Raw genomic sequence first — 12,354 nt, 5'->3', positions numbered from 1 at the left:
TGCAGATTTCCTCGTGTTTGACATTCCCACCTTTTTTCCCTTACGTGCCTGTTAACTCATCCCAAACTCTACCATCATATAGCAACACAAGGGGTTATATACAGTGGTCAATTAAATTACCAACTAGCATATGATATAGGAGAAATGAAAGCACCTGGGTGAAACCCACATAGATATGGGACAAATGTGCAAACTTCACTCTGACAGCACCAGAGGTCAAGAGTCAACTGGCTTGCTGGAATTTGAGAGAGTAGCCCCACTTACTGCACCTCTTGGCAATAAGCAGAGCTAACATGGAAGGAGAAACATCAGAGCACAAGAACTAAAACGTGAAAGGATTGGAATCTGAGAGATTGGCCATGATTTCTGTGGTCAAGAAATCCCCAAACACTAGCTGGTAGTTTATTTCATTTTTATTGGCAGTGAGTGGATTTTTAAAAATAATAACAGGTGCTAGGTAGGGGAGATTTAAGTTACGTAATTATCTCCTTAAATGAATGGGTTTACACTGGAGTTTAGCAAACATTGCAAGGCCCATTGTTCAAACAGATTTGGACGCAGGTGACGCAGATGCTGGAAATCCAAAGCAACACACCCGAAGTTCTGGAGGGACTCAGCTGGTCAGGCAGCATCCATGGAAATGAATGAACAGTTGACGTTTTGGGCCAAGACCCTGCTTCAGAAGCCTTTCTATGCAATAAGGAGATATAACTGCGAGATACAGTGCACAACAGACAATGGAATGTAACTGGCTCCAACTCTTGTTCATCTGAGAGCAGGCAGTGAATGAATACTGGGCAGGAGGGCATCTTGTATTGTCCTTGTATATAATTGCAGCCCATAATTGGGTAGTTTATACTTGGGAGAAATTAATGTCGCATCTCTGACTAACTTCTCATTCACTTTCATCATTTTCCTCCACTTAGTGTTTTACTACTCTGCACGGCACAATAACAGATCTTTGTGTGCAATGGCTCACTGGTTGGAAGGTCAAATGGAGTCTTGCATGAGGGAAAAGTCAGGAAGGATCCTTCAAGATATTGGAAAGGATACAGAGGACATTCACTGAAAGAGTATGAGGAGTAAGGGACTTTAGTTCTGTGGGGGGAATGGAGAAAGTGTGATTGTCTCCTCAGGAAAAAAACTGATAAAATCCTTCAAATTTATGAGCAATTTAGATAAAGTAACTGAAGAGAGACTGGTCCTACTTGCAGAGGAAACAAAGGGTGCTGTTTTAGTTTAATTAGAAAAGGACCAAGAGGGAGAATAAAGAGAATTATCCTCCCTGAGTGAACTATTGTGATAGGGGCTGCAATGCCTGAAAGTCACTCTCCTTCCTCCTACCCTTTTATTCTGGCTTCTTCCCTCTTCCTTTCCAGTCCTGATGAAGGCTCTTAGCCTGAAATTTTGGTTGTTTTCCCTCCATTGATGCTGCCTGACCTGCTGCGTTTCTCCAGCATTTTGTGTGTGTTGAGATAGTAGATTCAGTAGGGGATTAGATATTGAGATTAGGAAAGAAAATATTTCTCAATTATACAAAAGATCAGAGTAATGTAACTATATGAATGCTCCTTTAAAAAAGCCAGCTGTACAAATCTTTGAAGAAAGTCTGGTTACTTACCATTTTGTTTATGTTTCTTTATTCTTTCATAAGTTCGGTAGATCATTACAAGAACTAATGCTTCTGTAAGCTGAAATACCAAGAAGATTATTGGAAATAAATAAAGTGCACCAATCTCCTCTTGAGAGAAAGTAACTTTCAGGATGGTGGAACAGAGCTGAATGTTTTGGAACCCAGTTTCCATAGAAACTGTCCGTGTGCACCTGTAAAAGCAGAGGAGACAGGTTGAAAGTGGGTTTCAATTTATTTATTTATTTTATTTACTGAGATACAGGATGGAATAGGCCTTTCCAGTCTTCGAGCTGTGCCACCCAGCACCCCCCACCGATTTAACCCTAGCCTAATCATCGGGCAATTTACAGTGCCCAATTCACCTGCCAATTGGTACGTTTTTGGACTGTGGGAGGAAACCGGCGTATGTGGAGGAAACCCCTGCCGTCACAAGAATGTGGAAACACATGATAAAATAGGCCAAGGTCAGTATGGTGACCTTAGGGGGAAATATTTTCTGATAAATCTGTTGGAATTCTTTGAGAAAATAGCAAGCAGGATAGACGAAGGGGAGTCAGAAGATTTTGTATACTTAGAATTTTAGAAGGCCTTTGGCAAGGAGTTGCACATGAAGCTGCTTAACAAGTATTAGAGGAAAGATACTAGAATGGGTAGAAAATTGGTTGACAGGCAGGAGGCAGAAAATGGGAATAAACGAGACCTTTTCTACCCAGGTCACTAGTGGTGTTCCACAGGGGTTGGTGTTGGGACTACTTCCTTTCATGTTATACGTTACTGATTTGGATAATGCAATTGACGGCTTTGTGGCCAAATTTGTGGATGACTCAAAGATAGATGGAGGGGCAGGTAGTGTTGAGGAAGCAGGAAATCTGCAGAGATGGACTTAGACAGACTGGGAGAATGGGCAAAGAAGTGACAGATGGAATATAATGTGGGAACATGTCTGGTCATGCACTTTGCTATAAAGGCAGTCTATTTTCTAAATGGGGAAAATATTTCAAAAGTCAGAGGTGAAAAGGGACTGAGGAGATCTCGTACAGGATTCCCTAAAGGTTAACTTGCAGATTGAGTCAATGGTAATGTAGGCAAATGCAATGTTTGCATTCATTTCAAGAGGATTAGAATATAAGAGATATAATGGTTGGTGTAAGCTGTGGCTTGATAAGACATTGGTCAGATCACTCTTGGTGTGTTGTGAGCAATTTTAGGCCTCTTATCTAAGAAAAGGTGTGCTGACTTTGGACAGAGTCTAAAGAATGTTCATGAGAATGACTCAGGGAAAGAAAGGTTTAATGTGTGAAGAGCGTTTGATGGCTGTGGGGCTGTAATCAGTGGAGTTTAGAAGAATGAGGGGTGGGGGAAATATTAATGAGATTCCTCCCTCATTCTTCTAAACTATTAAAGACTGAAAGGCCAAGATAGAGAGGATGTGGAGAGTATGTTTCCTATATGGGGAAGTTTAGGACCGGGGGTGCAGGCTCTGAAAGCAACAATGTCCATTTTGAACAGAGATGAGGAGAAATTTGTTTAGCCAGACAGTTATGAATCTGTGGAATTCATTGCTACCAATGGTTGTGAAGGCCAAGTCAATGGTATATTTAAATCAGAGGTTGATAGGTTCTTGATTAATCAGGGCATTCAAGTTGATGGGGAGAAGGCAGGAGAATGGGGTTGAGAGGGATAATAAATCAGCCATGATGGAATGGCAGAGAAGACTCGATGATCTGAACGGCCTAATTCTTCTCCACTTTCCTATGGTCTTACCTGTAAAAACAGCTGTAATATTATGATTAAGTTTAGGGTTAGCCCCTTTGGGGATTACCTGATCTATCTATCAATAGTTGTGCTTATTTTAGAAACCTTTAAAAATGATTGTGAAGTTAATTGGCAACCCACCCTGGTGTAGGTGGGTTGAGAGTTGATGGGCATGTGAGAATGAGAGCAGATTGTAGGAAAATAGTTGGGGCTAGGATGGATGGGATTGTTCTGTCAACCAGCATTGATTTAATGGACTGAATAGCCTTCTTCTGTATCATAATGAAATATGAGAAATTAGTCTCCTTTTTTTTTAAAGAGTCAAGGACTCTCTCCATCATCAGGTGCTCAGAATTTCCCTTGGTGATATTAACAGCACTGTGAAGTTTTCTAGCATGTAATGGCTTCAATTTTATGACTGGGCATATTTCTTTAAGAATGTACTGATAGCCTTAATACGTACTTTTACTCTAATTCTTATCACACTTAACTGCATGCAGAATCAAGTTTACTTCTTGACTTTAGGATCATAAAGAAAGAGGTACTGAAGACAAGTATTTTGATTGTTATGACAAAACTATTTGTACTCTAATAAATCATATGTTACCTTTTAGATAATCTGCATAAACTTGAAAGGGCATATCCTAAAGTGAATCCAACAACAGGCATCAGTGCTGTGGTGACAATGAGGCGAGGGATGAAAATAGTCCACAAAGTAGCCCCAATCAATGTTACTGACAAGATGACAATTACTATTGCAGCAATGAGAAAAATGAACAGGCCAGTCTGAAAGAGAAGCAGTGAGATTATTACAATAAAATACAATCCATCAGTGGCTCAGAAATCGGGAGTGCACTTCAGTGGCTGTTAGCCACAAGGTGTCCCTGTCTTCAACTCAACTGAGTACTCGAACTTCACTGAAGTCATATTTGAACTTTCTATAGAGGGTCACATTTGCAAGAATGAAAATTTAATTTTAAAAGTGTTGTTGGTGATACTAGTGAGCAATCATATTCTGGGTGCTACCTTATCTATTTATTTCAAATTTATTAATGGTGACATTGGAATATAACCAAGCAATTGTCAAAATGCCCACTCGTATTATCAGCAGGAATTTCTTGGTTAATGCTCTCCAGAGAACAGATTTAGTCCGTGTGGTGGTTTTAACATGTGATAAAATCACTGATCCTCAAAATGTTATTTTAAAAAGTTTGTTCAAATTTATATTCTTGATCTTCTCCTTCGAAGGAGGGACGAGTGCATTGCATCTTATCATATACTCTTCCTTTGAGAAAAGTATGGGAACACATATCATCCATGCTTAATTTGAGAATGCAGTGATGCATCTTATTATATCTTGAATGGTAATGATTATTTAAGAGAGGAAAGAATCTGGAGCAATCTACCTTTGGTGTTGGATAGCTTTTATTTTGGCAACAACAATTTTGGCAATTACAGCTTCTGTTATTGTTTTCCTGTAGGTGTGGAATGATGAAGCATTATGAAGGACCCCATGCACCCCTCATACAAACTCTTCTCCCTCTTGCCGTCTGGGAAAAGGCACCGAAGCATTCGGGCTCTCATGACCAGACTATGTAACAGTTTCTTCCCCCAAGCTATCAGACTCCTCAATTCCCAGAGCCTGGATTGACACCAACTTACTGCCCTATTGTCATGTTTATTATTTATTCTAATGCCTGCACTATTTTGTGCACTTTATGCAGTCCTGGGTAGGTCTGTAGTCTAGTGTAGTTCTTTCTGTGTTGTTTTTTACGTAGTTCAGTACTGTTTCATGTAACACCATGATCTTGAAAAACATTGTTTCATTTTTCCTGTGTACTGTACCAGTAGCTGTGGTCGAAACGACAATAAAAAGTGACTTGACTTGATCTGTCTGGATGACATGTAAACAGGAACTTTTCACTGTATCTCTGCACATGCGACAGTGATAATCCAATTACCATTGACATCCATTACAAATTGACAGTTCAGTTAAATGCAGCAGTCTCTTTATTATAAAACAGAGAAATTCAATATTTTATTATTTAATCAAGAACACCATCACCAAGTTCATGGAACTGATGATTAAGGGCAGAGGTAAATTGTATATCAAGAACTCAAGGAATGAACACAAATAGCATAAAAGTAAAAGTCCATAGTAAACAGTTAAAATATGGTTGCAAACTGCAACTTTTCCAGGGTTGAGCTAGGACATTATTGTGCATAAAACCTGATCCAAATTCCATAGCCTCCAACAGGGCCACAACCGTGTCGTGGCTTGGAGGCTTGATTGCCTCAAAGCAGTGTTGGCTGGATCAGGGCTTAATGCTTTATCTCTTGGTAGGGTCATCCATGGCAAACAGGTCAAAGGGTAAGAGGCCTGGTCCTTGAGGTTTGGGGTTTAAGCTCAGGACTAACAATCCTGACTGATAAAACAAAATTATTATCAGAAAATTGATTGTCAGAGTGGACTGAGGCAGAGTGGGTCGGCTTTGGCTCAATCAGGCTTCGGCGAGAACAGGCAGAGGCGAGGTTTGAACGGGGCACAACAGCGCAAGCGCGTGGAAGTCAGCCTGTGAGGCAGCGGGAGAATTTAAATAGCGAGAAGAGGCTGAGTACGAGCTTCCCTCCAGGTGGGGTAAGGCCGGGTAAGCTCCTTTAATTAATCTAATTAGTTTAGGAGTAGGTAATGGAGGCAGCAGTTAGGGCAGTTGAGTGCTCAGTTTGCAGTATGTGAGAAGTCAGGGTGAGCACAGCTGTCCCTGATGACTACACCTGCAAGAGGTGCATCCAGCTGCAGCTCCTGACAAACCCATGTTAGGGAACTGGAGCTGGATCTGGATGAACTTCAGATCATTCGGGAGGCAGAGACAGAAATAGACAGGAGTTTCAGGGAGATAGTCACCCCTAGGAGTCAGGAGACAGGTAGTTGGGTGACTGTCAGGAGAGGGAAGGGGAATAGACAGGAAGAGCAGAGCACCCCTGTGGCCGTTCCCATCAACAATAAGTATACCGTTTTGGATACTGTCAGTGGGGATGACCTACCAGGGACAAGTTGCAGTGGTTGCGTCTCTGGCACTGAGACTGGACCCTCAGCTCAGAGGGAAGGAGGGAAAAGAGGAGAGCAGTAGTGATAGGGGATTCGATAGTTAGGGGGACAGATAGGAGGTTCTGTGGAAGAGATCGAGAATCCCAGATGGTCTGTTGCCTCCCTGGTGCCGGGGTCTGTGATATCATGGATCGAGTTCTCAGTATTCTCAAGGGGGAGGGTGAGCAGACAGATGTCGTGGTCCATGTCGGGACCAATAACGTGGGTAGGAAGAGTGAGGAGGTCCTGAAAGGTGAGTTTAGGGAGCTAGGTGCCAAGTTAAAGGACAGGACCTCCAGGATAGCAATCTCAGGATTGCTACCAGTGCCACGTGCAGGTGGGTTTAGAAATAGTAAGATAGTGCAGATCAACACGTGGCTGAAGACATAGTGCAGGAGGGAGGGCTTCAGATTTATAGATAATTGGGCAGTTTTCCAGGGAAGGTGGGACCTGTTCCGATGGGATGGTTTACATCTGAACTGGAGGGGGACAAATATTCTTGCAGGTAGGTTTGCTAGAGAGGCTCCAGTGGATTTAAACTAGATATGAGGGAGGAGGGGAACCAGAGTGTAGGAACAGATGTATGGGAGAAGGAAGAAAAAAAAGACAGTAAAGTTCTTTGTACTGTTAGAGATAAACAGAGAGGAAGAGGTAGAGAATTTCTTAAATGCATTTATTTTAATGCTAGGAGCATTGTAAGAAAGAAAGGTGGATGAGCTTAGAGCATGGATTGATACCTAGAAATATCATGTTGTAACTATTAGTGGAACATGGTTGCAGGAGGGGTGTGATTGGCAACTAAGTATTCCTGCATTTCATTGCTTCAGGTGTGATAGAATTGGAGGGACAAGAGGGGGAGGTGTTGCATTGCTTGTCAGAGAAAATATTACAGCGGTGCTCTGCCAGGATAGAATAGAGGTCTCATCTAGGGAGACTATTTGGGTGGAATTGAGGAATGGGAAAGGTGTAGTAACACTTATGGGGTGTATTATAGACAACCTAATGGGGAGCGAGAAATGGAGGAGCAAATTTGCAAGGAGGTAGCAGATATTTGTAGTAAGCACAGGGTTGTGATTGTGGGAGATTTTAATTTTCCACACATAGACTGGGAAGCCCATACTGTAAAAGGGCTGGATGGTTTGGAGTTTGTAAAATGTGTGCAGGATAGTTTTTTGCAGCAATACATAGAGGTACTGACTAGAGAAGGGGCAGCGTTGGATCTTCTGTTAGGGAATGAAATAGGTCAGGTGACGGAGGTATGTGTTGGGGAGCACCTCGGGTCCAGTGATCACAATGCCATTAGTTTCAATATAATTATGGAGAAGGATAGGACTGGACCCAAGGTTGACATTTTTGATTGGACAAAGGCTAACTTTTAGGAGATGCGAAAGGATTTAGAAGAAGTGGATTGGGACAATTTGTTTTATGGGAAGGATGTAATAGAGAAGTGGTAGTCATTTAAAGGTGACATTTTGAGGGCACAGAATCTTTATGTTCCTGTTAGGTTGAAAGGAAAGGTTAAAAGTTTGAGACAGCCATGGTTTTCAAGGGATATTGGAAACTTGGTTAGGAAAAAGAAAGATATCTACAATAAATAGAGGCAGCATGGAGTAAATGAGGTACTCGAGGAATATAAAGAATGTAAGAAGAATCTTAAGAAATTAGAAAAGCTAAAAGAAGATATGAGGTTGCTTTGGCAAGTAAGGTGAAAATAAATCCGAAGGGTTTCTACAGTTATATTAATAGCAAAAGGACAGTGAGGGATAAAATTGGTCCCTTAGAGTATCAGAGAGGACAGCTATGTGTGGAGCCGAAAGAGATGGGGGAGATTTTGAACAATTTCTTTTCTTTGTTATTCACTAAGGAGAAGGATATTGAATTGTGTAAGGTAAGGGAAACAAGTAGGGAAATTATAGAAACTATGACGATTAAAGAGGAGGAAGTACAGGCTCTTTTAAGGAATATAAAAGTGGATAAATCTCCAGGTCCTGACAGGATATTCTCTAGGACCTTGAGGGAGGTTAGTGTAGAAATAGCAGGGGCTCTGACAGATTGGCGTATTGCTCATGTGGTTCCGTTGTTTAAAAAGGGTTCTAAGAGTAAACCTAGCAATTATAGGCCTGTCAGTTTGACTTCAGTGGTGGGTAAATTAATGGAAAGTATTCTTAGAGATGGTATATATAATTATCTGGATAGACAAGGCACTTTTGCACACAGAACTGCCACTCAATGGATTTCGCACCATTCTCTGTAATCTCTGAAGATTTTTGTGTGTGAAAATCCCAGGAGATCAGCAATTTCAAATCACCTTGTCTGGCACTAACAATCTTTCAATGGTCAATGTCACTTAGAACATTTCTTCCCCATTCTGATGTTTGGTCTGAACAACAGCTGAACTTCTTGACCATATCTGCATGTTTTTATGCATTGAGATGCTGCCACATGTTTGGCTGATTAAATATTTGCTTTAAAGAGAAGGTGTACCTAATAAAGTAGCCATTGTGTGGAATTAAAGTAACTAAAGAATATATGAACTCATTATTTAGAGCACCACAAATTACAATGTGATTTAATAGATCTGGAAAAGATTAAAAATATAAAAGTTTCCAGTAGATGAGATGTCAGTAATTAGTTGTTATAAATATAAAACACTTAGGGCAGAGAGAAGGAGAATCTCCTTTACAAGGAACCATTTGAACATAAGGAACTATGCAAACATTCAAGGTAGCTTAGGGTAAGTAAATGAATGGAAATGGACCAAAGAGATTTTGTAAGAGGGTGTTTAAAAGGAGCAGATTGATTAATGTGCACTGAAATACCAAAACAGACTGCTCGAGCTCTCTGCTCTCACTCTGTGCCATATTTTTTGTGAACTTTGTACATCTGCATGCATGGCAAGACGAGGGGGCAGTGGGTTAAGGGCTTTGGAGCGATTGAGTCGCACGCACCAAGAAATCTGATGAGGGCCACTGGAGAGTTCAATTAACAGCCAGGAGATTATGGAAGTCAACTGTCACTTTTGACAGAATATAAATTTAAGTGTTAAACATGGCAATATCGTACCTTGGTTATGATCTTTGAATACTTTGGATACCTGTGATTCAGAAAGATGCCAATGCTGCAAGGAATGAGTGTTGAGATGAGGGTTAGAACAATCTTTCTGTATGGCACTTTATTAACCAATGACAGGCCCTTGCAATAGAGATAAAGAAGGAGGGGCATCATGCCAAGTGCCAACGTTGTAGAGCATGTGGTCATCACAATACTGCAAGGAAATAACAACAGAAAAACCTTAGCAAAGATCAAGAATAAGCAATTAATTGTTGCTTGTAAATGACAATGATACTGTTTTTAACAATGGTGAGTTAAATGTACCTCCTCACTGATCGTGCAGTCTAGGTTATCAGGATTCCCTGTAAATCCCGTTTAATACCAGCGAATGGATTTAAAACCAGCCTATATCTGTGAGGTGACTTTAAGTCAGTCCACCAGTGTATTTTAAGTTTTCTCCAACTGTCATCCATGTAAACACCATGATATCTGCAGCAATGTGGCACAACTAGTAGAGCTCCTGCCTCTCAGCATCCGAGTTCATTCCGGACCCATGGCATTGCCTCTGCAGAGTTTGCATATTCTCCCTGTGACTGCATGGATTTCTCCAGTTTCCTTCCACACCCCAAGAACAAGCAGGTTCATAAATTAATAGGCTGTGGTAGATTGTACCTAGCGTAAAGGTGAGGGGCAGAATCTGGGAGCAGGTGATGAGAATGTGGGGAAAACAGAATGAAATGAGTGTATGATTATTGTGTATTTCAGTAGTTGAGGATTGGCACAGACTCAGAGAGCTCTGGGGCCTGTTCCCATACTGTATGACTCCACGACATCTGGTGGCATGCTTTTACTGGGGTGAGGGGCTACCTATTAGCAAAGTAGTTAAAGAAGAAGGCAAGATTCCTAAGGGCAACATTTCAATTGGTCTTTCTGAGATCAGGAACTCTAGTCCACACAAGAGAATCTGAGTCTCCACTGAGCCAATGGAAGGAGATTTATGTACTTCCAATCCAAGTACTTCGGTGAGGAAGCTAAAGATTATTGGGGTGAAAATACTTTCAGAGGTGATGCTAAACTAAGTCCTTGCTTTCTGAAATGAGTAGTACAAGTGTGTACCAGATGAATAGTAGAAACTAGGCACAACAAAAGGTGATTAAGTGGATGCTTATTGAATGCAACAAGTTTACATGGGCAGTTTCCACAAAGGATCTGGACATTGGAATTTCGAATGGGAATATCAACAAGAAGCTGAGTGAATCACTATACCTGTAACCTGAGGATAGAATTACATTCGTGCACCTGATCTAATTGTATGTCTCTTTTTCTATTTTACACAGAGAACATACATGAGCCTAAATTTTATGTGTGATACAGACTATAAAGGCAAGCAGTTTCTCAAGGCACTGAGTGATAATTGAATGCCGTACTACTTGGTGAGTAATGCTGCTAATTGTGTAGTTATATTGACTATCTAATTGTCATTAAATGCTGCCTTGAACAAATCTTTCAAGGTTTAAATAACCTTGAAAATATATATTTGGCATTTGTTTTGAGTTGAAGAAAGGCAAATATTTCTTTTTTTATACAGCGATAATGCTAGCAATAAAAATAATTAAAAATCTGTTGCTGAGGTGTCAGGGACTATGTCAAACTGCTATGAATTTATAAATAATCCAAGAAAGGCTGACTTTTTAATAGAAAAATAGCATCATTTCAATCTACCAAAGGGTCTGTGACCTGAAATGTTAACCCTGTTTCTTTTACCATAGGTGCTGGCTAACATGCTGAGTTTTTTCCAGCATTTTCTGTTTTTACTTCAGATTCCAGCATCTATGGGTTTTGTATTTTCATTCAGAATTTAAATGGATGAAAGCAGCCTTTAGCGAAAGCACAGTAGGCTTTCACACAACCTCTTTTAACAGTGGTTTGCTTTTGCCAAAGATCATTTATGTGCCCCTGAAACTCCAGAAAGAGTTGGGTTCTATTGACCAAGTCAAATTGAGTTTATTGTCATATTCACAAGTATGGTGAGATAGTTACTTTCAGCAGTCAAAACACACAAAACATAAATTATACAAATTAGTGAGGAAAGGACTATGAAAAAGGAGACCAGCTATTTCATACCTGAGATTCATATCTCCGTCCACTGCTAGTGAGAAGATATTGGAAAGTGTTCCACCAGGGCAGCATCCACAAATCAGGACAGAGATAGCTTCGATGGAAGACAGTCTGAAAATCCTCGCAAGGCTAAAGGCTGTTAAAGGCATAATTCCATACTGTGAAAACAATGCAATCAGAACCGCTTTTGGCTTTAAGATATATTCCTTGATCCTTGATATTTCCATTGTGCAGCCCAGAGATATCATTGTGATGAACAAAATAATGATAGAAGTGACACTTATGACTAGATCTGTTAGCTTTCCTGTTGCTCCATCTCTCCATTCCAATGTTGCATTTATGCCAGGTGTAGAGTTACCATTGCTAACCTCTGCCTGAAAGTGTTCCATGCCAGTGATGTTCATTTTGACCTCAGGAATTCTTGCATTACTCCAAATCTTGTTTGCTTTGTAGCTGAGAGGCTAATGCCCTCCAGGTATGAAGTAGACAGAGTGTTAACCACATTAAGGGCTGGCTTTGCAAAGTATTTTGAAGCATTTGTATCTATTCTTCTGACGTCATGACTGAATGAACTCTCTATACTTGACTTGAGTATTAATGGAGTGTTGTTTAGAACCTCTATTCAGCCTAGTGTTTCAATAGTAACAATAAGGTAGTCATTCCGTTCTTTTTTCAGATGTGTACTTAAAGAACACAGTAACACTTTAAA

The 12,354-nt window shown here is 40.5% G+C and overlaps 1 protein-coding gene across 1 annotated transcript; it reads right to left on the bottom strand.

Annotated features, from left to right (window-relative positions):
- Positions 1–223: 223 nt before the first annotated feature.
- Positions 224–12,049, bottom strand: slc10a1 (solute carrier family 10 member 1). The gene is made up of 5 exons (XM_059987771.1): positions 11,652–12,049; positions 9,540–9,741; positions 3,996–4,174; positions 1,622–1,824; positions 224–288 (listed from the first exon to the last, which is right to left on the bottom strand). Exons 1-5 carry the CDS (start codon positions 12,047–12,049, stop codon positions 224–226), a joined length of 1,047 nt encoding a protein of 348 aa, XP_059843754.1.
- Positions 12,050–12,354: the final 305 nt, after the last annotated feature.

The sequence above is a fragment of the Hypanus sabinus genome, chromosome 2 (genome assembly GCF_030144855.1).
Source record: "Hypanus sabinus isolate sHypSab1 chromosome 2, sHypSab1.hap1, whole genome shotgun sequence".
NCBI classification, from domain to species: Eukaryota; Metazoa; Chordata; class Chondrichthyes; order Myliobatiformes; family Dasyatidae; genus Hypanus; species Hypanus sabinus.
This window is presented reverse-complemented; position numbering and strand designations above follow the sequence as displayed.

Bases quoted from the DNA above. Each gene is read 5' to 3' on its own strand.
- slc10a1 (XM_059987771.1), bottom strand. From the start codon at position 12,049: ATGAACATCACTGGCATGGAACACTTTCAGGCAGAGGTTAGCAATGGT. The intron at 9,742-11,651 runs GTATGAAATAGC...ATTTCCTTGCAG, and splicing joins GACGGAGATATGAATCTCAG to TATTGTGATGACCACATGCT. The intron at 289-1,621 runs GTAAGTAACCAG...CTTCCATGTTAG, and splicing joins AAAGAAACATAAACAAAATG to CTCTGCTTATTGCCAAGAGG.